The 26,075-nt window shown below is 37.3% G+C and overlaps 2 protein-coding genes across 3 annotated transcripts in view; one reads left to right on the top strand and one right to left on the bottom strand.

Moving 5' to 3' along the window:
- Positions 1-26,075, bottom strand: part of LOC143736071 (uncharacterized) — a 795,401-nt gene that overhangs the window by 172,188 nt on the left and 597,138 nt on the right. The window lies entirely within an intron of this gene.
- tle5 (TLE family member 5, transcriptional modulator) lies at positions 450-25,749 on the top strand. 2 transcript variants are annotated; one of them, XM_077226530.1, is made up of 7 exons: positions 450-870; positions 13,792-13,880; positions 17,011-17,074; positions 18,918-18,962; positions 20,959-21,021; positions 21,187-21,261; positions 21,928-25,749. In XM_077226530.1, the coding sequence occupies exons 1-7, from the start codon at positions 844-846 to the stop codon at positions 22,153-22,155; spliced, it is 591 nt and encodes a 196-aa protein (XP_077082645.1). In that variant the 5' UTR covers positions 450-843; the 3' UTR covers positions 22,156-25,749. The 2 variants fall into 2 exon arrangements, with proteins under 2 accessions (XP_077082645.1, XP_077082643.1); XM_077226528.1 differs by having other exon boundaries at positions 21,925-25,749.

The raw sequence follows: 26,075 nt of genomic DNA, 5'->3' as shown, positions 1-26,075 counted from the left end.
TATATATCCATATATATATATATATATATATATATATATATATATGGATATATATATATATATATATATATATATATATAAATATATATATATATATATATATATGTGCCAGTAATATATAACAGTATTCAAACAGCGGTAGAAAACAGCTCATGTAAATATATAAAATAGTTTTTATATTTTTATTATATATACGTTCTATTTACATAATTTATATATACAACAATTATATCTAACAATATTAAAACAGAACCACCACGCTGGAATATTTATAGAATTTTATTTTTATTTTATTATCTACAATTATATATATATATATATATATATATATATATATATATATATATATATATATATATATATATATATATATATATATATATATATATATTTGAGCAATTTGGTGGTTCCGTTTTTATATCGTCACATATGGAAAGAACGGGAAAAAAACAGCAGCGGCCATCAGCTCCCAAACTCCACTTCAGCTCTTGCACAGCCACACGGTTTCTTCCAACCAGGGAGGAGAGAGACATAACAGCCCTTGTCTTGGCTCATTCCCAACGTGGAAAAGGACAGGAAAGATATCATATCAAATCAGCAGATTCCAGCAAATCGTCTACGGATCGTTTTCCATGCCATATGCGTGTTAAAGAGCGCGCTCAGTGCGGCACACATCATCAGGCTGTGCTTTATTGCCATAGCAGCAGCGCGAGCTGCCTGTAGCTGGCACAGGAGCTAGCGACGAAACAAAGGAAACACTCACTAAATATATACGTCTACTGAGCAAACTGCTTCCCTGTTCTTTAAGGAGGAGAAGGCAAGACCTCGAAGACCAAAACTGACATGATGTTTCCACAATCCAGGCACTCGGTGAGTGTAAATCGAGCTGTTTGCTGACGCTGTGTTGATGTTGTTAGCTGGCTTGAGCTTAGCATTGGCAGGAGAGCCATCCGTGCAAGTGTGTGTATGCTGAAACTTATCGCAAAGATTAAAAATGTAACACATAATTCATAATATCGTCTTATAACCTTTTATATTTCCAAACCACACGTTTCTGACTTAATAATCCACTAATACGTGATTTGGCAGGGCATAACTGGGTTCGCAAATGGGAACAATGTAGATGTTGTGTGCTTGTGACATTTAACAGTTGGTGAATTGTGTTTTATTATATTCAACTTCACTCTCAAACCTCATAAATGTGTTTCATAACCGTATATATATATATATATATATATATATATATATATATGTTTATTAGTCTGTACTTTGCAACAACGCATGTCATTATGAGATTTCAGATGTTTATGTTGACATCTTTATGTCTTTTCTGATGAACTCTCATAATTTTGCCAGTGGCTCAAATGGAGTAACTCAGTGCCAAAATCCATCAGTTAACTAACACTGCAATCACAAACCTTGAAGAACACTTAAAAAAAACACTCTTTTTTTTTAATTTTTTTTTTACTTTTGCCAAAAACCGAAGGTGTAAATCTGTAATGACATGCATTTGCATTATGCAAGATGTTTTCCCTGCAGCAAAGCAGAGGTGTGTGTGTGTGTGTGTTGTGCACCACTTCTTGATCTTTGTCTCTATCACTGCTTATGAGCTCATTTATGGATTGAGTTCCACATAACGAGTTGCTTCCTTATCAGCCTGACTAACCTAGGTAAGTGATGTAAAAGTGGGTTTTAGAGTGTTTGCAATATGCCCAGACTGTGAAACCTCATCACATGTTAAGTTTCCTGCTGGCTGTTACTGATTAATGAGCTAATATAACAGATATTTTGATTAGGCGCTCTTAAAGCAGTACGGCTGGAAATATTAAGGAACTAGATGTCGATGAGCTGCATGATCTGGTTTGCTTTAAAATCATCTTGTCACATTTGATTGCCACTTAAAATAAACCAAGTGGCACCCGCAGCCCGTTATATGTCAAGAATGCTGTATTTTCAAGTGAAACTGAGCAAAAATGTCGGTGACACTTGATTGGTTAGTGTGAAGTGGACTTGGTGATGTCATCCGCAGAGGAAAGTCTTTTCAGTGGCGAAGCGGTTTATGTTTTGATTAAAGATTTTATATAAGACCAGGAAGGAACGCATTGGGTCAATGATGTTTATTTTTGTTCCTATTAATTTATTAAAAATAAATGCATCTCTTTTGTGATGAGCATGTTGCATTTTTATTTTAAGTCAAACAAGGATGATTCCAACAATGATAATTTCAAGTATCATTTCAGTTTTTCTCTTTTCTTGCGTCATTTAAGTCTTTTTATCTTGCATCACATAACATTCACATATTTTTACTTTTTTAAGGCAAGTCAAGGTTATTTTAGTTTGTAAAATGTCATGTGGCTCGACCCCCCCCCCCCCAAAAAAGGATTTTGAATGAATTTTAAATGTGTAAAGTAAACTTTTGTCCTTGAACAATAGATTTTTAAAAAAGACAAATTTTTCAATAATCCTTGGAAACCTTTTAATGAAAAGTTTTTCGAAAACATACGAAACTAACTTGAACGTAAAGAGTACAAGAACTGTGCACTTGTTTTAAACTAGATTTTTTTTTAAATCGTGGATACTCTTTTATGTCATTGACCCATTAAGAAAGTAAATGGGGTCAATTTTGACGTTGACTAACATCAGGACTTCTTTGCATTGGGCTGATTGTTGGATGAATACCTCATCCAACTATATCATATATCATATTTTTCAGGTATTTGAGCTGAGATGGTGAACTGAACGGCTCATTTACAGTCTGATAAAGAAGGTCCGACAGGGAGCATGTGAAAATGTGGGCCCAGTTGTAGTCGGCACTACTTTGTTGCCACGGCACTGTGACTCCATAGCAACGACTTCTCACCAGACTTGACACAGAATGTGTTTACTCTGACCAGCCTGAACAGTTCATGACTTCAATTGCTCACCCCGGTGTAGTTGTACACGCAAGCCTTTTTAATCGTGCAAGCCCACTGCGACCGTTTTTTTCCAAGGTCATCTAACGATGTTTGTATTCCCGTGACGACATTTTCGAACCTTACCCTCCTTAATTGAAGTATTATTACGCAATACACCAAGTTATATCAGGGATTACAGATTCAAACCCTACATATGGGAAACGCATCCTGCTGTGTGCGCTCTAAAATACCTGAAATGTTTAGTTGGCATTGTACTAACGTTACTCTAGTAAGTACCTGCAAACGTATCTAATTTTCTGTGTGCCTGATGACACTTAATAGCGTTTTGTCCTCCATTTTGTTTGTTGGGTCGAGATCCAGACGAGTGATGTCATAATTGTGGGGAATTGTGAATTGGAGTGCGCCATTGATTGTGGCTTTTCAAGGAGTCATTTCTGAAAGCCATTGTTGCAGTAATGGCTTGAAAGAGAAGCGAGAGATGGCACAGAAGTGTGTGTGTGTCTGTGTGTGTGTGTGTCTGTGTGTGTGTGTGTGTTTTGCCCCCGACCTGATGCTTTGGGTGGGGCATTCGTGGCAGATTTATTAAGTCGAGACGAGTGAGCAGGACAAATCTCTGTCTTTCTCTACAGATTCCTCAACGCAGCGGATAATCCCACATCTTGCTCATTAAATAAACTTTGTTCCTTACACACACACTCGCTTATGCATGCACGACGGAAAATTTATTGTGTACTGCAACTACTTTATTTTGCCACGCTAAGATTTAAAAATTACTTTATTTGCTTGTATAGTGGTGAAAGTTTAAATCTGGCCCACGTCACTTGCCGATTTAGTATTTTTTTAATTTTCCTGTCCCTTTAAAAGGACAGGCAAATAAAAATAATATTGAAGTAACAAGAATATAAATAATAAAAAAAATAGATTCTGACAAAAATGTGCTTCAAATATATTTCAATATATTGCTGCTTTTCCCTCACAATGTCTCATAATTTTTTTGGTGTAATTTCTCAGTTCAATTAAAAGTGGGTCGTTTAATAAACTCTGAAATTAACATTTAGATGTGCTACTTGACAAAAATAAAGTGAAAGTTGCGAGAGTTACAGTTTAAGATGTGACTCATCTTAAATATAATAATTAATTATTGTAAATACATGTATTATAGGCCGATGTATTGCAATCTGTATCGTATTGTGAGGTTGTTGGCGATTCTATATTAATGTTTCATGTATAGCACAAATTGTGTTTTATATTTGTATATTTTATAGTATAATATACATTAATTAATTTAAAATACACATATGCATACAATAAATAAAGTAATTTAAATAATGAAAGCATGTTAAAATATAGTAATAATAATGCGTGCCTTAACAAGCACTGCTAATATATAAAATAATTTAATTTAAATATAATTTTAATGAACAGCAATTTTAATTCTTGTCTTTGCAACCATGACTAATAGTCTTTGATCAATTAAGTAAATAGGCAGCAACAAATTCAGTGTTCATTTCTGCAGATTTAAAATTGTAACGCGCACACACACACACTCCTGAGCATATGTCTTGGTTGTTGATGTCAAATCTGCTCATTAGCATCGCAAATAGGTCTTCGAACACCTTTCTGGACTGAAAAAGTGTATGTGGAGAGGACAAAGAAAAAGAGTGCCCATAGGTGTCACTGACTCCTGATTTTTAGTACTAAATGAGAAATTCAGGCCGCTTCAGAAGAGGCTCTGACAATACAGCATCCGCCGTGAATGGGCTCTGCCTGTACTGTGGTGAAAGGATGAGGCACGGATGGCTTAATTAGCTTGTCTGACTGTTTGTGTTCCTCCTGGCCTTTGGTGTGAAGGACGCGTGCTGGGATAATTGCGTCGCAGGATTATTTTTACTAGCGCAGGTTTTTTGCCAGTTGCTTGTGGCTTAGAGGCTTTGTATGTTGCACACATGTTTCTGGATGTGTGTGTGTGTGCACTGAGACAGACGGGCTGCATCAGTATTCTCTGGCAGTGATGGACTTGCGCTGTGGGAAAGCTACGCCCCAGAGTAAAGCAGCGGTCTGGAACAAAGCAGCCTGGTGGGGGACTGTTTAATGTGGCAGCACCTCGCTCAGACCTGGCTGTCGAAAGACACACCGGGCTGAAGAACCCTTCCGCATCTACAACCATAGACCATGAGCTGCTCTCTTCTTATGGTGTGTGCACACCAAAAGCGAATTTAATTATTTGCTTGAGTAGATTACATACGAAGTCAATGCAACGAATTGAATGGATGCGAATTCCACCGATCGCGAATTTGGCAACAGTATTGCTGCAAACGTGGGATATTCCAACACAATCTCATGAAAGTGTGTATCTATACCACTAATGTTATTTCTCGTGCCAATTATACGCCAAAAATGGTTTTAGAGTGTGTATGCTACGCACTAAAAAACCCTTGGGTAGGATTAGGGTGGGGAGTGCCATAATATTACACACCATAAAGTGCATATCATATGCACACGAAAACTGAGTAGCATATGCACGCAAAAACTCTTTTTAGCATATAAATGGCACGAGAAATTACATTCGTTGTATAGATACGCACTTTCATGAGATCGGGCTCTATTCGCATCATGGGGTGTCGAGTTTAAGATATTTTTGTTTTATTTTATTTCAAGGGGCATGTACACAATGTACACATTTAATGCGTTTTGGGTGTTCGTTTACACAACATTGGCGTTTTGGGAGCCTGAAAACGCAAACTTTCGTGAAGTGAAAAGTTTTTTAAAACGATATACCTTTATCGTCTCAGTGTAAACTACAAAAATGTGAATTTGTGCAAACGGTGATGTCATGTGCATACATATTAAATGTTCAGTCTATATGCACTCAGCGTTTCTTTACAAAGTGACATCGCTAACTACTGGCCTGGCATAAATGCAGCGCTTTCATTTTCAAAGAGCCGTGTGTACAGGGTTTGTTTTGACAAAGTTGTTGTTTCTACACGAAACTTTCCATAATGTCAAATTTAACAACTGATTTTTACAGAAGTCTATTAGACTATAAATTTTGTTCCATTATACGTGCATTAATGTAAACAAACTTTCCATTGTCTGGTATTTGTCAGAATGTGCACTGCTGTTTAACATCAGTGTTGTTATTGTTAAACAAAACTAAAATGATTAAAAATCTAATCAAATACTAATAAAAATAACAAAAGCACAAAACAAATTGACTAAAACTTAAACTGCCATTAAAATGAAAGCTAAAAGCTAATTCAAAATAACCTTAGTATACTGTAAATAATGCTAAAATAAATAGACTTGCAGTAGAATGTTACTAAACCAATCTTATACGATATTTTGGTTTAACTGTGACAACGTGAAGTGAATAAGTCTCCAGGGTTCTTTCCAAGGGGTCATTATTTGTGGGCAGTCGCTCGCCTCCCATAGCTGTGCCATTTGTTACAGAGTCAGGAGTAATCGGCTGTCTTCCGGAGTCTCTGACCCATGCCGAGCTCTTTACCAACAAGGCATCAATCACGATCGCTACTGTTCCATCTGTAATCTCGCAATCACCTTGACCCGCCTGCTTTTAATTTCCAGTCATGAGCCGCTGTGCTGTTTGAGCTCTCTTCTTGACTGACGTTCCCATCACTCGCTCTCTTGATTCCTCCTTCTCTTTCGCTACCCCCTACCCGCTGTGTTGTGTATCCTTTATGCTGTGTGACAGCTATTTGTCTGTAATTTGACTGCCACCGTCAGCCTTTCCAGCAAGAGGAAGCTTGTGTTTGGGAGTGTGCGGCGCCTGAAGTGATAAAAGTTGAATAATTCCCTTCCAAACGACTCGATGAGGATGGATTGGAGCCGGGAAGTGGGATAACACCATTTCTCCTAAAGTGAAAGGGGGTGAGGGTTTGCAGTGACTGAGGATGGGCGAAGAGATAATCATCAAAATCAACTTCCTGTCTTAACATGATTTGCCACCGCCATCATTTGGCAGTGTGGCATCCGGTTCACCAGCCCCCCTGAGGCTTTAACCTCTTTGAAGAAACACTGTACCTTAAGTCTAATGTGGATACAGGTTTGGATTAGGGATGCACCGATCCGCATTTTTTCACTTCCGATCCGATCCCGATACCTGAATTTGGATATCGGCCGATACCGATACTATTCCGATACCAGAGCTGTGTTTGCTTTAATATTATTATTATCATTATTGTTGATTTTATATGATGCTGCAATAAACTTCTCTCTACAGGCAAGTATGATATGTATGCATGTATGTCCCAAAAGGCAACTTGAGGTAAGTATAAGGTTAGAAACAAATAAGAGACAATAAGTGTAGGCACCAGCACCAAATCTGGTAAAACGTTACACATTGCTGTTTGTATTGTTGTAAAATACATTCATAAAAAACAAGATAACAAAAATCAAAAAGATAAATTATTTTATATATAGTCTAGCTACTATAAAATTAAGACATTTTTTTAATGTATAGCACAGCTGTTTATTGAGGCAGCAACATATGATAGATGGGACATTTATTAATCTTTCATTGCGCAAAAGTATTATGATATGATTATGAAAGACTCCAATACAGTGCGGCACAAAGCGCTTATGCGCATCCCGAGCGCAGAATGATGCGCTTGAAGCAACATGGAGTCACAGCGCGCAGCGCGTCGAGTCCGCATTGAAAAGTTCAACGCACAAAGGAAAGACATATTGATGCGTAGTGTATTGTACAGTATCTATCTATGCAATAGTTTATTCAGCCTTTTCTTTTAACAGTTTTAAATTTCAGTTACTGTGTGCTTGAAGAACAATTATAGTGCTCTCCAGTGTTGTGATCTAACAGACACACGTTAAAAAGTAACATGATTAAGGTACAGCAAGTCCAGCAAGATAATCATTTTATCCGAAACCATAGAGCTTTATCTACAGATCAAGTATAATAATAGTAATTGAATCATCTTGGAGAGTTTCATCGAGTTGACTGTCATAACCGAACGCGACGCGCTGTTGAATGCTGAATGAAGAATGATTGACAGCCGCAGCGGAGGGAACAGTTTACGTGATCTTGAATTTAATGACTTAAATATTCATTTCTATCTCACATTATACTATAGAATGGCTTCAGAACACTTATAATATAGTGCACGAACACTTAATGGTGCTTTATAATACTTTTGTGGGGCTTAACAATAACACAATAGTAAACACACAATATCGGATTTAGATCGGCCTCGTCTGACCGATACCCGATCCGGCAAAAATGGCTGTATCGGAGCCGATACCGATACTGGATCGGATCGGCCCCATCCCTAGTTTGGATACAGTAAGAGGTCTGTTCTTGTTAAATCACCAAGTTCTTACATTGCTGAGTTGCGTTTTACAACTGTTTCCCGTTGGTGCCACAGAATGTTTTGTTGCCCTATTTTTTCGTGGTGTGGCATGGAATTTGGCACAGATCTCTCCATTACAAACCCCTGTCAGAACCTCAAATGACTCAAACTTTACATAAACCTAGGAGCCCTAACCTTTTAAACTGTTTTTTTGTTTTTCGGTTTGTGTTAGGTGTGTTTTTTCAACTGAGAAGTAAAAACTGAGAAACAAGTCAGTGCTTTACTGTTTAGTCTGTTTATGGGTCAAATCATGCTTTATTATTGGTTAAATGGACTTTTTGGTGCAATGATTACACTAATATCACCATAATATTCAGGCCCTCTATCTGTACAACATTTAGGCTATTAGGTCAAATCTAATTTTGTGTATATCCGATTGAAATCCGATCAGATTTAGAAAGTGTAAACGGCAAAAAATCACATGAAATACGATTTTTGCTAATCTGTTTCGAGCTACGTTCATAAGGTTTGAAATCCTATTCAAATTGGTTTTCTGGAAATCCGTTTCAGTCTGACAGTCTGATTCTGCATGATTTGTGATTTTCTCACCTCACGCAAAACATAAACATCAGACGTTGTTATAGGAAACATGCTGAAAGTCGCTGCAGAAACAAGGTTGTGCTACAAAGTGCAGGACGAGCAGAAAAATATGATATAGGAGACATGTTTTACCTCCTATGGTTCTGCCGTTGCCACAGAAGACGCAGTAGTCCAGCGCGGCGACTACACACTGTCATGTTGTAAATGAGACAACATTTGTATTGCCAACCCCTCCATGTTGTGGTGGTGGTGGTTGTTGTTTATGGCGTATACCTACCGACGCAACGTCATTGCCATAGAAACCAATGCAGATATTCCGGAAAACGAAAGGGCAGCATGGGACACACAAATTGGATCTGAACAGTTGCAATGAGGGCAGTCAATAATTTTTTATCATATTCCAATTCCATGTATTCATCGGATACACACACAAATTATGCGATTTGAACTGACAGTGTGACTGTGTGAACATAGCCTTATACTAGTCTGGAGTCTTTAACCCTGTTTGGTCAAATAAATAATATCAAGAAATAGACGTTCAAGTTGAGTGCGTTGCATTGTGGGATACTGTATTTTACATAGCATGCATTTCATACTTCACATTTTGAATGTCATAGTCCACGTGGTGTTGTACAGAATATGTATACTCTGCGTGGTATACATACTAAGTACTGCAGAAATAGTACAAGTATGCTATTCCAATCATAGCATCAGTTACAGGAAGACTAGGGCTGAGGATTTGGCTGTAGCTATCCTAGTGCCTCTTGGTTTTGCCGGCATTTCACCGAACCACATTCGCTGTAATTCAAGTATAAAAACTCTCTTCTCCTCTTCAGATCTACATCTGGGTCTTTGTATGTAATCCCTTGGGATGTGAAAAAAAACTGCCAACGTTGGGGTTGAAAGATTTTTCTAGAACATTTCTTTTTCTGTTAAACGGTGGGGTGGGAGGCACAACTGTAAATTACGGGAATGATGAATCCCATTTAGCCACAGAAGACTCACAATTTGCCCACCAGCGTATAAAGCCTTTTAATGGTTTAATTGCATCTCAAAGGAGAAGCGCACAGAGGCGGAGTCAAATTAGGGATTGTCCCATATTTTGGCTCTTGTGCTGTATGAGTGCGTCTGTGTGTGGTTTTCTTTTTTTAAGTGAATATGGGATTTGCTCTAAATCTTAAAATCATTAGACTAAGCTTCGCAACCTTGAAGGTTTCCATCGCTTCATTAAGGCTGGTGTAGCTTAGTGGTTAAAGATTTGACCTGGTAAACAAAAGGTTGCAAGTAACCCATAAGCTACGATTCAAGAACCGAATCTGTAGCTCAACTGGTAGATAATAGCCATGAGTCATTTTTGAAAAAGTCAGATCACTCAGTGGCTATTTTTGCAAGGTTTTTTCAGAAGGTATTTCCAGTTCTATAGAAGTACAGCTCATATCTAACTTATTGGGAAAAGACCGAAATCTCCTGTGTGAAATGTTTGTTCGAATAACATATTTCAAATTTGCACTAAAATCTGATAACAATGGTATCATAAATTGTGATTCTTTTGCGTAAAAAATATTTTACTTGACTAATGCTAATGCACATGACCGCTCAAATTTAAGACACTAAAGGAAAAATTGAGTATTGATAATTATTAGACCAATAAGTAATTAGGATGATACTGAAATTTTATACTTTTTTTTGTAAAAAAACAAAACAAAAAAACAACAACAGAGAAAGAGAAATAAATAAAGCACTTCAAAATCTATTTCTTTGAAATGCTACAAATGACCATGGGCATTTTTATTAAAACCTGATATTGACTTAGATATTTAATTGCTAAAGCTTACATTTAAGATATTTAATTGCTAAAGCTTACATTTAAGATATTTAAAATATTACATTTTAAGTTACTACGTTTCTGTAAATGTAGCTAAATCACCATTGCATACTTGGGCCAGGCATTTAACTCCGGGATACTCAACATAAAGATTGATTTTGTAAGTGTACTTGAAGTTGCTTTGAATAAACACATCACTTAAATGTCAAAGTAGCAAAGTTCAGTCATTATAAAAAAGAACCATAATTCTGCTCAGTATTTATTTCTTTAGGAGTCTAAAGCACTTTTTCATTCCCAGCATGTGTAAATCTGTTTCAACACACTTGTATTAATGTATTAAAGAGCGGTTTAAAGTCCTCTCTTTGCTTAGCACACAGCTAACACTGTTCAGTGCCTGCTTAAACCGCATGGATGACGTTATGGTGTAGCAAGCAGGTCAGCAATGGCCTCTGTTGAAAGCGAGTATTGTGCGTACGTTACACCCGTGGTCTCCTCGTCGCCGGACACTCCAGCAGGGGCTATCGACTCGAAAACTTTCCCAATCGGCCCCATTCCCCCAGCATTCCCTAAGGAAACCGTATCTCCAGTGGTCACGCTGAAATGTGAGGACCAGTGTTAGCGGCGTCTGAAAAAGATTGACTGTTTGGGCACTAAGTGCTCGCTGTTGACACAAGCCTCTCTTTCATATGCAGTGGAGCACAGAGCGCTCGGGCTAAGTACACAGTTTGTGTTAAAGGTTGGTCCGCTCGTACCATGGGTTTCAAGAATTTCATTCGCCGAGCTCTCACCTGCAGAGTGGCACGGGATTTTTGATATGGAAAAACGGAAACACTCGAATGGTGTCAAGAACGGGTTGGCAATTTGGGGAAAAAAACACGATGAATTAGCTGCTGGATTGTTCAGAAGACATCAGGGCATTGAATAAAACCCAACCAAGTCCAGCATGCTGATGGATGATTAGTGTCTGAATTTGGTTTTCACTTGTAGGATCACAAGATCAAACATGAAAAAATAATAATTATTAGGGGTCCAAGCATCGAAGGGGCTGGAACCCCATTGTTAGTACTGATTTTCTTCTTCATCTTTCTGCCCTAAAAGTGTATGAATGCCAGAGACCTCAAATCGTAGAGACACCAAAATTGGCAGAATGGTTCTAATTAGGGCTGCACGATACTGGGAATATATGCGATATTGTTGTTGAGTATTGCTATAATGATATTTCTTGCGATATAAAATTTCCCTAGAGAAATGCTATTTTTATTAAGCTTTTTAAAAAAAAAATCATTTGTAATGATCATACTGAAAAAAAACAGGTAGGCTAAAATATATCCTTCTAATCTTCAGAAGAATATCTCAGTTTTTTTTCAGAAGGAGTTACACTTGCAACTTTTCAGAATGCCGCAAGCTCGCCGCAAGCTCACCACAGGTCATGTGACAAAAACCAACAATCAGCTTCGGCCTTTCCGTAACAACATCGAAAGCTCGGCCGAACAGCTGATCATAGCTGTACAGGGCGGGTTTTTATTTCTCATCTCCATAAATATATCTAGAAGTAAAGCTAATACAAGGACTAGAAATCAGTGAATCCTTTGCTGATACTTATTCGTCATCATGGAAAGCCCTCAGCGGAGTTCATGGTTGCATAGCAATGACAGACGCAAGCGCTTGTGGAAAGGAGATAGCGGCGCTCGATATGTGAACGGCCCCGTACACAGTACCTGCATTTGTGACACTTCTTCTCTATTGAAGCCAAAACATTGCCATATTTCAGACGTACAGGCCAATCAGGATGTTCTCTGTCTTACAACCGCTTCATGAGGCGCACACACACACGCAAGGTCTCTCGCTCTCTCCCTCTCTGCTGTGTGCGCGCGCTACACGGTTGGAGCACAGTTTCTTCTGTCTCGCATGTGCGCTCTTGCTCGCTCGCTCTAGATTCCGGGAGATTTTAACTCATTTGTGGGCATCATGGAGCCACTATCAATATGCAGGAGACTCCCGGAACTTCGGGGAACTTCCGGGAGACTTGGGATGTCTGAAAATAAAGTAATTTATCGCACCTTTCTGCGATACGGATATCGCATATACTATTATCACGATAACAATAATTTTGCGTTTTGGGTCATAACTTTGGAACCCTATGGTGTAGAAGCAAATTTTTCCCTTTTTTTCTTTCTTTTTTCCCTGAATCCTAGTCAAGCCCTACAATGTATAGCCCTAACTCTATATCTCCAATTTCTGTCTATATATTTTTTTGTATTTTCTGAAAACCCTGCTTTTAGTTATTTAAGTTATTGGTAAGATCACAGGACATTTTGCCTATAATTCAAGTTTTGCAAAATATTGCTTAGTTTTGAGTCTGAGAGATGACTTTTGGTTCAGTTAGTGAGTCATTCACATTAATTCACCAAAAGATTCAAATTCATGTCTACGTGGACTGGTAAAAAATAAAATAAAATTGCTCATCGTCGACCCTCATCCTTCCCAGAGAACAGTTCATTCTACTGTCACTTAACAAAGTAGTCAAAAAGTACTCAACATTTTTAGAGTTCATTTTCAATAGCCAGAATCTGAAACATTGGTAATAGCAGAGATCTTGTTTTTTTGTTTGTTTTGTTTTTCAGCATTACTAGAATTACAGCTTTAAGGTCTGCATTCATCAAAATTCAAGTGTGGCAGTTGCTTATTGGGAAAACCGCCAACATATCAGCAAGTCTAGGAAAAATCTACCCTGAAAAGCCTAAAATGTTTCCAATAACATCTGCATTTTCCCTGCAGGTGTGGCCCCCACGCTAGGGAAATAAGCTCACCTGCAAGCCGAATACATGTAATTCAAAAACCTTGGGTGATGTCGAGCTGCAGACATGACTGACGCCTTCTAAATTATGAGTTTTGAATATCGCAATAAGCCCTGTGAGATTTTATTTGCTGCTTTTTATATAGCACACTTGAATTCACTCTTGATTGCAAAATTTACTGTATAGAAAGCTGCATCTGTTTTGGCCGGAATTCTCTGTTCTTGGCATTGAAATTGCTGTGATGCTCCGTCCTCTGGATGCCCAGCTGATGCTGCGACTCACACTTTCTGAATAATGCAATTGACCGCCGTAAATTGCTTTCGTTCCAGGCTTCATCGCAGCAGCTGAAGTTCACAACGTCAGACTCGTGCGACCGCATCAAGGACGAGTTCCAGTTCCTTCAAGCACAATACCACAGGTATGAACACATGCAACACCTTAAAGGAATAGTTCACTTAAAAAAATACTCATCCTTTACTCGCATGTCGTTTCAAACTTATGTCAGGTTCTTTCTTCTGTGGCAGTCATTTTATTTACTATTATAGTATTTTATTCATTCCTTTAATTAGCTTATATTTTAGTTTAAGTTTGAGTAATTTTATTCAGGGTTTTGTAATTGTTTCGTTTTTTTTATATTTGTTTTTAGCTTTAATTTAAGTTATTTTAATTGAGAGAATTATTGGATTTAATGACTTTAACATTCGAGCTGTATGAACAATACAGTCCAGCTGTATGTATATCAAAATAATTTGTTTAAAAGAGTAATTTGTTGTTGAATCAGATTACAGTAGAAAAGAACAACCAGCACAGTACGAGTCGGAAAGTAGTCAATGTAGTCAACTGCTTTGATTGATTCACTGAGTTTGTTCTGTGAGGGAATTGCCAGATTGATTTGATTCACTGTGTGTTGTCATATACTGCCCTGATTAGTAGCGTAATTGGATTTCCATTCATTCCATTCATTACTGTTCCATTAATTCCTTCATTATTGTCAATGGACAATCGCCAGTTTTGACAAGAAAATTACTCTACACTTAGTTGTAGATGTTTCAAATGGGTTTATTTAGCCTTATATGATACCCTGCCATTTGTGTAGTCTTCCATTTTAATGTGCAACGAGGCTATTGCCAGCACTGTCGGTGTTGACCACTGCGAACGCTGAATGCGTGTCAGAAATCAGGAATGCTCAGAGAACATTGTGCATGGTACGTTTTTCATCTTCAATCAAACTTGGGTCTTCAGACAAAAAAGTTTAAATCCCGTCTGGCTAGAGCGCTTCCCATAATATTTATGTATATGTCAGTAGGCGGAGAGTAGACGGTCTTTTGTGGCTGTTCGAACACATTCGACCACATAAGCGTTTACACGACGAAAACAATCCGGTCGAGTGTGTTTGACTACCTCTGGAATTGGTCGAAAGTGGACAAACTCAAAACATTTTAGAACCCGTTTACACCTGTATTTAGCGTCGTCCACTTGTGATCTGTTCAACCTTAAACTCTTGCTTTTCGAATACGGAAGTCTAATAAAGGCCTATTTAGTAACTGCTCTGATTGATTCAGAAGCAGAAAAGAGCAACCAGAACCTTACGAGTAAAAAAGTAATGACATAATGAAAGTACTGACTTGTGTGTGAATGAGTCAGATGTTAAATCAGTTGCTGATCTAATTGATTCAGTGAGTTAATTCTGTGAAGGCAGCCAGCACATTATCAAAAGTTTCACAGAAGCAAGCCAATCGGGTTCAAAACAACATTTCTTTTAACCGTTTCTTTAGGGTGGTCCTCTACAAAGCAGTGTGACTAAATTCACTATTAGCCGGCATATTTTTTTTTTATCACTTCTAACAAGCTTCCCCTAGTGCCTCATTCCCATGCCGATTAACACGAAGCAGCTACTGTGATCTGATCCGTCTGATGCCTTGACTCCTGTAAATGGAGACGGAAGACTCTTTAAAGACACAAAGACGCTGCTACTGTCCCGTTTTTAATGCAACATGTCTTTGCCTCCCTATTCCCATGACAACGAGCAAACCCTCATTTAACCCTGGTTCACAGAAGAATAGGCCGTAAGTTTTTCTATGTGTATTCAGAGCATGGATTCACCGCCATTGACTTCAATTGAGATTCAACAGACAAGGGCTTTTTGGGTGTTGCGTTCAGTCTTTTAAAGGAAATGTACTGCAGGCGGTCCCCAGAGCCTCGCCGAGCTGTCGCTCCCTTCTACAAATGCATAAATAGATCAGGGAATACATAAATCAAAATAAGGATGACAGCAGGAGCTATTTGGAGGCGGAAAGAAACGGCAATAAAACTCCATCAATGTGTCGTTTTTTGGCGTCTTTTTTTTTCTCCGAGAGCATCTTTGGAACCTTCAGGAGGTCTCGGCCAATCAGTGGCTGGCAGGGCCAATCACAGGTAGCCTGGCAGCAGGGAGGATGGTCACCATGACAACCCCCAATATATGTTACACAGTCATAACAGCCCAGTTTTTTTCCCCCTTTTTTTGGGATAAGTGGAAGCAGCAGACTGGAGAGGTATGAAGAGACAGAATGCCTGTCATACGCCAACGAAACAAAAACCTCTACTATGTCGTGTCACTTTATTTGTATATAGATCAGATGCTCTCTCTTGGCTTTCTTTTGTCAGATGCTTTCCCAATCCCACTTTTTTCCATATGGAATTACTAGTTGATTATTCACTTTGTTTGTTTTTTTTTTGGAAGAAATAATATTACGTGTCTTGAAAGCAGTCATGGCCTACTGGTTTCCACACATGCTGATATCACATCGAGCCTTGGTGCATGGTGGGAAATTCTGGTTCGATTCCAGTTTGCGTGGTGTGATAAACCAGTTCCTGACGTTTTTCTCCTCAATAATGCCACAAATAAATGATAAAATTGTAAATCAGTAATAAAAATGTATCATATTTTTGAACAAAATGTAAATTTTTGCATCCAATAAATAATTTTAAATAAAGGCAGTCAGTTATGTTTTAAGTGACCATAAACAGTTCGGAGAAAATCGAATGCGTATCTGTATAATAGATCTGTGCATTTGGGCTTAAAGTGACAGCAGCCTAATATACTAGCTACCATTTCTCATTAATGCTAATTAAAAAAAGGCAAAAAGAAAATCCTTTGCTGCTCTTCACTGAATAACTTCTGTAGCTTTAATAGACTTTACTGTATACATTAAACATTGATTCTTGTAGCGTTTTATTTGTAGCTTTTGTTTATTCAATTTCTTACTTGAACGCTACTGTTAAATACTGCATGCAGAGAGCTTTTCTGAATCTGATTGGTTAACGCAGAAACAGATGTGACATTTAATGAGTGATTTTCCTAAAGTATATTGCTGCCTTAAAGCATTTTTTGGATGACTATTAGCACTAAATTTCTCTCCTCATCTACCGACTCTGCCAAAAGAATGTGAAAAAGTCAGAAAAGTCTCGAAGCAGTCTGAACTCTTCAACTGATCTGTTGCATAATATATGTCTAGTCAGTGTCTGTTCTTTTTTTATTGACCAGTCTTTTTTTTTTCTCTTTTCAGTCTGAAGCTTGAATGTGACAAGCTGGCCAGCGAGAAGTCAGAAATGCAACGTCATTATATCATGGTAAGTCTGCACAGAACACACTCTCCTCCAGAGGGACGTGCCTTAGGCTAGATATGCCGGAACATATTCACATCCGCAAGAAACTCACCTAGCCCTCACCTGTCTGATTTCATTGTGTCTTATTCTCTGTCTGCCTCAACGCTGTCTTTTCTACTGCTCTATTAACATTCTCTACCTCCTGCGTCATGCACCTCTCTTTTGAGGGGACGCCAGTGGCATACCTGACCTACTTGGTGTCATAGATGAGATTAGACTTGACTAAAGGAATTATATTAGATTATATTATATTATATTGTTTATTTATTGACTACTTGGCAGTTCGTTATATTATATTATTCATTTTCAGCTTGATTGTTATATTATATATTTACATTTCTTTTGTTATTTACAAACTACAGTGTATGTATGTGTATATATATATATATATATATATACATATATATATATATATATATATATATATTCATGCTACTTAATATAATATAAAAAAGCCACATTTTATAAAATTTTTGTTATATATTGTGCATGTATGTATTTATTTATTAACATACAACTCATATTTATACCACATGTTAGAACCGCTAAGCTGAAAAAAACCCTATAATATAATAGAGTTGTTTGTTAATAAATAAATATATAATATACAAAACAAGTTAATATAATATATAACAAAGAGAGAAATAATTATATATATATATATATACGTGTATGTGTATATATGTATGTATGTGTGTGAATGATAACCGCTAAGTTGTACATAATATAACATAGATTAATAATATAAAATAAACACACATATTTATACCAGATATTAGAACCGCTAAGCTGAATAAAACCCTATAATGTAATAGTTTATATTTCACATAATGTGTTTATATTATATTATATATATATATTTATATATTTATTATTATTTTCTCATTCTTATATATTATATTAACTTGTTTTGTATATTATATATTTATTTGTTTGTATATTATACATGCATGTTTATTATAAATGCTTATTTATTAACAAACAACTTAATGATTATTTTATATTTTTATTTAATTATTCAATAATTAATTATATAATGATTATATTTCAATAAATATTTTACTTTAACTAATTGTGCAACTGAATTTTCTAGAGTGCAGGTAAAAACCTTTTAAGAAGTTGCATTCAAAATCCACTTGGCTCAAAAATCGTTCATGTTGAATCTGGCCGTGATCTTCAGGCATCATGTATGCTTTGTCTTCCTCTCCTCTCTAGTCTTCCACCCCCCCTCCCCTCCTTTTTACCTTGTCTGCTATTCCTTCTTTGTCCATACTCAGCTCTCTCTTTTCTCATCCATCCCCCCGATGATATTCCCTCCCTCCCTCCCCTCCACTCTAACCTCGTTGTCTCCGGCCTGGGCCTCGTGTTGCTGTCTGATATTCCGCCTCTAATTGATCCGTCGAGCGGCTTAATCTCATTTAATCTGTGCGGCGTTGCTCTCACGCGCATCAGCCAGAGCGCCCTCCCTCCCTCTAATAGCCTATCGGGTTCCCCCGCTCTGTCCGCACCCGCTGGAAGATGGGGAGGGTGGGCGTCCGCTTTGCGTGGGTGGTAATTGCTTTAGGGACCTACTGCTGGTTGGCAAAGCCGACCCTGATCCAACTCTGGCTCCATCACTGATGCTCCCCAGTCTTGTTTAGCTGCAGAGGTTGTGTTACGCTGCTCGTTGACGTGTGGATGATGAGCGAGGCTAACACTTTAGCACGTAGTACGCACTAGTATGCCCGCACATGTTACACTGGGGCTCTAGATGTTCAGTGCTGTAATACTAAAAAGTTCATGTCTGACTTTATTTATTTCTTTGCAGTACTACGAGATGTCGTATGGGCTGAATATCGAAATGCACAAGCAGGTGAGTTCGTCGCTTCTACGTCTAAATCTGATGAAATTACGCCCATCCAGTTTACAGTTTTGCTTAACGTTATTGAATGCTGATGCTTTTAGTTTGAGACTGTCTAAATACAGAAGTGTCAATATGGGGCCAAATTATTGATTAAAGGGTTAGTTCACCGAATTACTAACCCTCATGTTGTTCCAAACCCGTAAGACTTTTATTCTTCTTCAAAACACAATTTTTTTTAATGAAATCTGAGAGATTTCTGTCCCTCCATTGACAGTTTTCGCAACTACCACTTTGACGCTTCAAAAAGATCATGAAGAGATTGTAAAATTAATCCATGTGAAACAAGCGGTTTAGTTACAATTTTCTGAAGAAACTAGATCGCTTTCTATGATGAACAGATTGAATTTACGTTTTTGTTCAATGGATTGAAATCTGAGAGAGTTCCATCCCTCCATTGACATTTAAAATACCCTCATTTGTGTTTTGATGATGAACCAAAAGCTTACGGGTTTGGAACGACATGAGGGTGAGTAAATGAAGACAGAATTATCTATCCCTTTAAACTATCCCTTTAACAATTTATGACAACTGGTTTATTCACGACATAGTATTTGACTACACTTTATAGGCTGTGATAGCTGGGCGATTTTTGATGATTATTGGACACAAAAACACTGAAATAGTCCATAAAAATGAAATATTTTAACCTGTTTTTTTGTTGTTGTTGTTTTTGGCTTGCCTTTCTAACATTTAATGGCTCTATCACAAAAAAAGTTATAAAAATAACTTTTATTCATTTTTATTTGTGGCAAAATATTTTGTGTACACTGCATTTCTACGTCAATTTTTTAAAATAAACTAATTCTTTAATTCAGGTGGGATGCATTGATTTGACCGAAAAAAATACTTTTGCATTGTAACAAAAGATTTCTATTTTGAACTTTCTGTTCATCAAACAGAAAATCCTGAAATAATTTCCACAAAAATATTTAACAGCACAACTGTTTTCAACACTGATAATGATAAGAAATGTTTTCTAAACAGCAAATCAGAATATTAGAATGATTTCTGAAGGATCATGTGACACTGAAGACTGGAGGAATGATGCTGAATATTCAGCTTTGGCATCACAGATATATAAATGAGTATATTTGAATCATGCAGTGACTGTAATAGTTTTTTTTTTTTTTCTCAAAATGAGAAATGCTCCAATAAGTGTTGATTTACAGAACAGTTAGTGGTTAGTTGGGCGTCGAAATCTAAGCACGTGCCGTTGCGCCGCTGCAGCCAGTCTCAAGAACGCAATTCATCAGTCCCTGACCCTTTATGTGACACAGGTGGAATATGTTTTAAAAAAGTCAGCCAGCCATGGAAGAGTGTGTGCGAAAAAGAAATACAGGGCATGAATGCAAAGAATAAGGCATGCCAGTGTTTGGTATGCAGTCATTTCACTTTCTCTCTCTCTCTCTCTCTCTCTCTCTCTCTCTCTCTCTCTCTCTCTCTCTCTCTCTCTGTCTCCCGCATGCTGTAAGACGTGTCAGCATGGCAGGCTATTGAAACAGGGTTATTGTTGCCTCTCTCTTTGTCACAGTGCATGTTATTTTCACAAAAAAATTCGGAGGCTTTTCAGTGCTCAGAAAAATCACGTTTCCTGACATAAGCTTTCTATATCTTCATCTATATATCGTTCTCTTTTTTTGTTTGTTTTATTAACTAAATGTGTATGTATGTATAAATACTGCTAAAAATAAGATATTAAACAAATATATATATTTATTACATTTTCTTGTGAACCATCAAAGTGTTATCAAGGCAAGCTATATATATTATATATTTAAGTTATAATAGTTTATTCTGTATTTTTATTTTTGCTGTCAATCACGTAGGCATATGTTTGTTTATATTTTTGGAGCTGAATAACTGGGGCATTTGTGGCGAATTTAAGTGTGCGTGTGTGTGTGTGTGTGTGTGTGTGTGTGTGTGTGTGTGTGTGTTCTCCCTGCAGGCAGAGATCGTGAAGAGATTAAATGGGATCTGTGCTCAAGTCTTGCCTTACCTGTCTCAAGAGGTACAGAGAGATAGCAGCGCTTACCTCATCGTTTAGTTTATAGCATTACACTTCTGTCTTAAACGCTCACAGTTAGTCTGATTTGATTTTAATGTGAATGTTGGATCTTAAGGAGCATATAGCACGAGATGTGATTGTGATTCAGATTATTTTATTTTTTTTCAGCACCAGCAGCAGGTTCTGGGGGCGATAGAGAGAGCCAAACAGGTCACCCCACCAGAGATGAACTCCATCATACGGGTAAAGTGTGTGTGTGTGTGTGTGGGGGGGGACTCATGTGGATGACACAGGTTTACACCGAAGGCTGTTTATGGAAATGAATCTGAATGAGTTTATGGAAGTCTAATTATGTATAAAGAGAGGCTTTATTAATTAGTTTTGTGCATTGTTGCTGTGCATTTATATGGCTCTCTGAATATCTTAACTCTTAGTGTAGAAACAATTTTCACTCAGAAATTGCTAGTAAATTTCACAAGTAATTACAAAGAATCGGCAGTGGAATATTACTACAATTTAAAATAGCTGTTTCTTATTTTAATGTATTTAAAAATTCCTATGATTGCAAAGCTAAATTTTCAGCAGCCATTAGAATAGAACAGCATTTTTGTGGAAATGGAAGTCTTTTTTTGACATTATACATATTTGTACTGTCACTTTTGATCAATTTAATGCATCCTTGCTGAATAAAACTTTTAATCTTACTGACCCCAAATGTTAGAATGGTAATGTATATAGAATTAAGTCATTAATTTAGAATTGGCAGGTTCATCCAATCAAACTTTTGAGTTGAAACTGTATTTCATAATAATGTTGTAAATTGCAAATGCAAAGTAAACTAAGTAAGTGTAACGGTAAAAGTAAGAAATTCCAGAAGTGACAACCCCGTATGTGTGTGTTGTATAGCAGCAGCTCCAGGCTCACCAGCTCTCTCAGCTGCAGGGCCTGGCACTGCCCATGACCCCTCTCCCTCTGGGTCTCAGCCAACCGGCCGGCCTCCCCGCCGTCACCTCTAGCTCCGGCCTCTTCTCCCTCTCCAGCATCCTGGCCTCTCAGGCCCAGCTGGCCAAGGAGGACAAGAGCACACGCGAGACCTCCGACAGCCACCGCGAGGAAGACGGAGACAAGTCCGACTAGTCGCCCCGCCGCCAAACCCGTTCCTTCGTCCAGTCATCATCCAGAGCTCAACGTAGAGCAGAGGCACTTGTTTCCCTTTTTTTTCCTCTTCATTTTCCACTCTTTTTCCATCTTTCTATCTTCCCTCTAAATTGCTACTGTGTTCACATGCCTAACGTCATTCGTTCTGGTTCATTCCCGCAGCTTTCTATATGTATTTATACCAATCCACCTTTTTATTGTGTTGCGGATACTTGATTTGATTTTCTTTACACTATTTCTTGCCTGCGTGTATGTATAAATATACAATTATATATATATATATATATATTTCTTATGCTAGTTGTGGAAATGGTCTACAAAATGGTGCGACCGTTAATGGACCATCGACCCTTCAGTAATAATTCCTTTTTGTTTTTTTCCCCCCGCTCACTCTCTTCCTCTTAAAATCTTTCACCTTTTAAAGCTACAATCTACAATAACTGAGTCAAAAGCACTTTGGCCCTAGGCAGTAACTCTGAGACTAAAAGCAACTTTGCATCTAAAAACTTAGCCGCAGCATAATCCATTTAGAGTTTAAAGGATCGGTGTTATTTCTCGAAGGCACGGCTGTTGCATCTATCCTACCTTAAAGGGATAGTTCAAGTAAAAATGAGTTTTTGTTTTATTTTTATGTTGTTCCAAAATTATTTTACCTACAGTCTTCTGTGGAACACAAAAGGAGACGTTTTGAAGAATGTTCACACTGCTCCTTTCCATACAATGAATGGGGACAGACGAAAAAATCCATATGACTTGTGTATTAAATTTGAATTGTTCTGAAACCATTTGTGTGGTAAACTAAAATTTAAGATGTTATTCACTGGAAATGTTGCTCGATAGCGTCGTCACCACCATTTATTTTTTAATTTTATTTTTTTGTATGGAAAAGAGCAAGTTCGATATTCCACAGAAAACATGTTTTGTACTTAATAAAAGAAAGTCATACAGATGACATGAGAGTGAGTAAATGATGATCAAATCTTGTTTCAAACCCGTTTGACTTTTCTGTGGAACACAAAATGAAGACGTTTTGAAGAATGGTTATGCCGCTACTTCAGAGTGAATAGGGACAAAAAAATAAACTAGACCACATGACTCCTGTATTCCATTCCAAGTGTTTTGAAGCCATTTGTCTGAGAAATGTAAGACATTTAAGGTGTTATTCACTGGAAATTTAGCTTGATAGCTGTGGCCACCATTCACTTATTAAATGGGAAAGCTCTAAACATCTCCTTTTGTGTGCCACTGAAGAAAGTAATGCGTATTTAGAACGACATGATGGTGACTAAATGATGATTGAATCTTCCTGTTGTTTCAAACCTGTTTGACTGACTTTTCTTCTGTGAAAGTCAGAAGGTGATGTTTTGAGGAATGTCAAAGCATCATAAAACTAGTCCATATGACTCCAAATTATATTATGAAGCCATTTATCAGAAAAAACGTGAATAATGTAATGTATTTATTGAAAATTTAGTTTGATTGCTGTGGTCACCATTCACTTTCGTTGTGTGGACAAGAGCAGCTTGAACATTGCTCAAAACATCTCCTTTTGTGTTCCACTGAAGAAAGAATGTCTTACAGGTTTGGAACAACATGTGGGGGAGTAAATGATGACATTTTTGGGTGAACTGTCCTTTCAAACTGTTTGACGAAACGTGATGAATAGTGTTGAAATGAAGAAAGAACATTTCTCCAAGGCCCTTCAACGTACTGTATATCTATATACCTGTTTGCCTGATTTCTAATGTGTTTGGAAGCTGTGTTGTGCTGTCTTAGACAGAGAATATTAGATGAATCCTCTGAGAAGCTAGCTAACCTGCTCACCAAGTGAAAAGGGATGCTGTTTAAAAGATATTTTTGGTCTTTTATAGTAATGTTGATTGTCTACATGGTGAAAGTCATGTTGTTTTCTTTATAAGTTTAGTTGTAAGAGAAAGGTATTTGAAAAATGAGAAGCACCTTCTTTAAACACTTATTTTTCGTTGTTTTGATCGCACCACAGAAACAGGAAGTATGTGAAATCATATGTATAATGATCCCAACAAAGAGAAAAGAATGCTTCCTTAAGTGGTCTTAAGGTAAAAGCTAGGATGCAAACATTATTTTGCATTTTTTCATAGTCACATCTCCTAGTGTGATATTGTAGTATGAGATTCTACCAAGAGGGGGCAGTAAGTCCATAGCAAGTCCATCCTAACACCCTCAGGGTCACTTTAGTTTGGAGTTGTGCTATTTTAGGTGTCCTATGTATGTTTCTGCAAACGTATGATATAAAATATGCTTATTTTGACTTCTAACATTTATTTAATCAGAAGATTGCATTAAAAAAAGCTGTTTTTGTGGCGAATTGAAACTGTAACTTGCAGCTATACTATGAGACCCCCCCCCCCCCCCCCTTTTCTCATTTTGATCTATTCTGGAAATGAAAACTAGACTTAACACGCCTTTTTTCTTCTTCTTGCTCTATGCTTTTTTTCACTGGCATTGTGTGGATGCTTTAGATTTGGGTTGTCCAAATATTTGCTTTCCAAAACCGTAGACTCATTTAAACTACTGCAATTATTAACATCTAACATAAAAGTTTGTAAATGTGTGTGTGTGTGTGTGTATATATATATGTGTGTATGTGTGTGTATGTGTGTGTAAACATGTACACATGCATACACACACACATATATTTACAAACTTTTATGTTGGATGCTATAAATCACGATTAATCAACTTGACAGCACTAGTTTAAACCATATTGGATTAAGGAGTGAAGCTGCTTCCTAAACTTGTCTTGATGGGACAGTGCACCGTTTATTAAATGAAACGTCTGAATTATGGCAGTGCCAACATTAGAATACATAAATAAAAGGCCTCCTAATGATATTGTAGTTCTTTCAAAACAAATCTGCTCACATTGTTTATTGGTACAATGTTTTCTGTTTGATTCTGCCAGTGTATTTATGATAGAAGTGCCAGGATTTATCCTCGTAGCTTGCTACATATTCTCAAATCTATTCTGTTGACGTTTTTCTTTTTAAGGACAGAAAGTAGTAGTCAACTGCGTTAACGTTAAGAGTTCAAAATCAGATCTAGCCAAATGCAAATTGTTTTGCTATAAAGTTGGGCCGCAGGTGTACCGTATGGATACGTTATACATAGACCTAAAGCTTTATGTGCAAACGGATGCTTTCGTGTCAGTTTTGAATGATACGTCTGTGTTTTTGAGGACTCTTAACTCGTGAGGCACTTGAGAGCAGGTTGTCGCCCCATCATCCTTTCTTTCTTTCTCGAACCCCCGGCAGTCCCCTCTTCCCAGAATTCATTGCTTGCCTTTTGCCATTTCTTACAAGCATTGTAAGCATTCTGTGCTTTATAAAAGTATTTTTCGTTTTTTTGTTTTTCAATTCCTCATTTTATGTATATTGTACAACCTACAGTGCAAAAATAATTGTGTTATAAAATAGCTTCATTCCATATTAAAACAAAGTACATAAACATTTACTATACATAAATGGAAATTTCTGCAGTAAGGAAATGCTTCTGGTGCCTTACAAATAAAATCAATCAAATCAATGTAAAAAATGTCAATGTTTTTATTTCTGTGTGTGTCCTTGTGGGAATTGGGATTAGGTATCAAGTAATTGTTTCCATTTTTTTAAAAAAAAATTTTTTTTGGGAATCTACCAACAGCTTTACAGGAGCTGTATGTAAGAAATGTATTTCAATTAATTGTAAAATGGCCCTGATATGTCACTTGACATTAAGAAATCATGTTCATTTCAAATACTTACATCACTGACAACAGTAGTCCGGCCAGGATATTGTCATTTAAAAAGTGAAGTTGCAGCCCTCAACTGATGTTGATGTTGTCATGTTATGTTTGGTCTGATGAGTCACCCTCCACCTAT

This window comes from Siphateles boraxobius, unplaced genomic scaffold, assembly GCF_051911475.1.
Source record: "Siphateles boraxobius isolate OS27281-9 unplaced genomic scaffold, OSU_SipBor_1 13, whole genome shotgun sequence".
In the NCBI taxonomy this organism is placed as follows: domain Eukaryota; kingdom Metazoa; phylum Chordata; class Actinopteri; order Cypriniformes; family Leuciscidae; genus Siphateles; species Siphateles boraxobius.
This window is presented reverse-complemented; position numbering and strand designations above follow the sequence as displayed.

Bases quoted from the DNA above. Each gene is read 5' to 3' on its own strand.
- tle5 (XM_077226528.1), top strand. From the start codon at position 844: ATGATGTTTCCACAATCCAGGCACTCG. The intron at 871-13,791 runs GTGAGTGTAAAT...CTTTCGTTCCAG, and splicing joins TTCCACAATCCAGGCACTCG to GCTTCATCGCAGCAGCTGAA. The intron at 21,022-21,186 runs GTACAGAGAGAT...ATTTTTTTTCAG, and splicing joins TGCCTTACCTGTCTCAAGAG to CACCAGCAGCAGGTTCTGGG.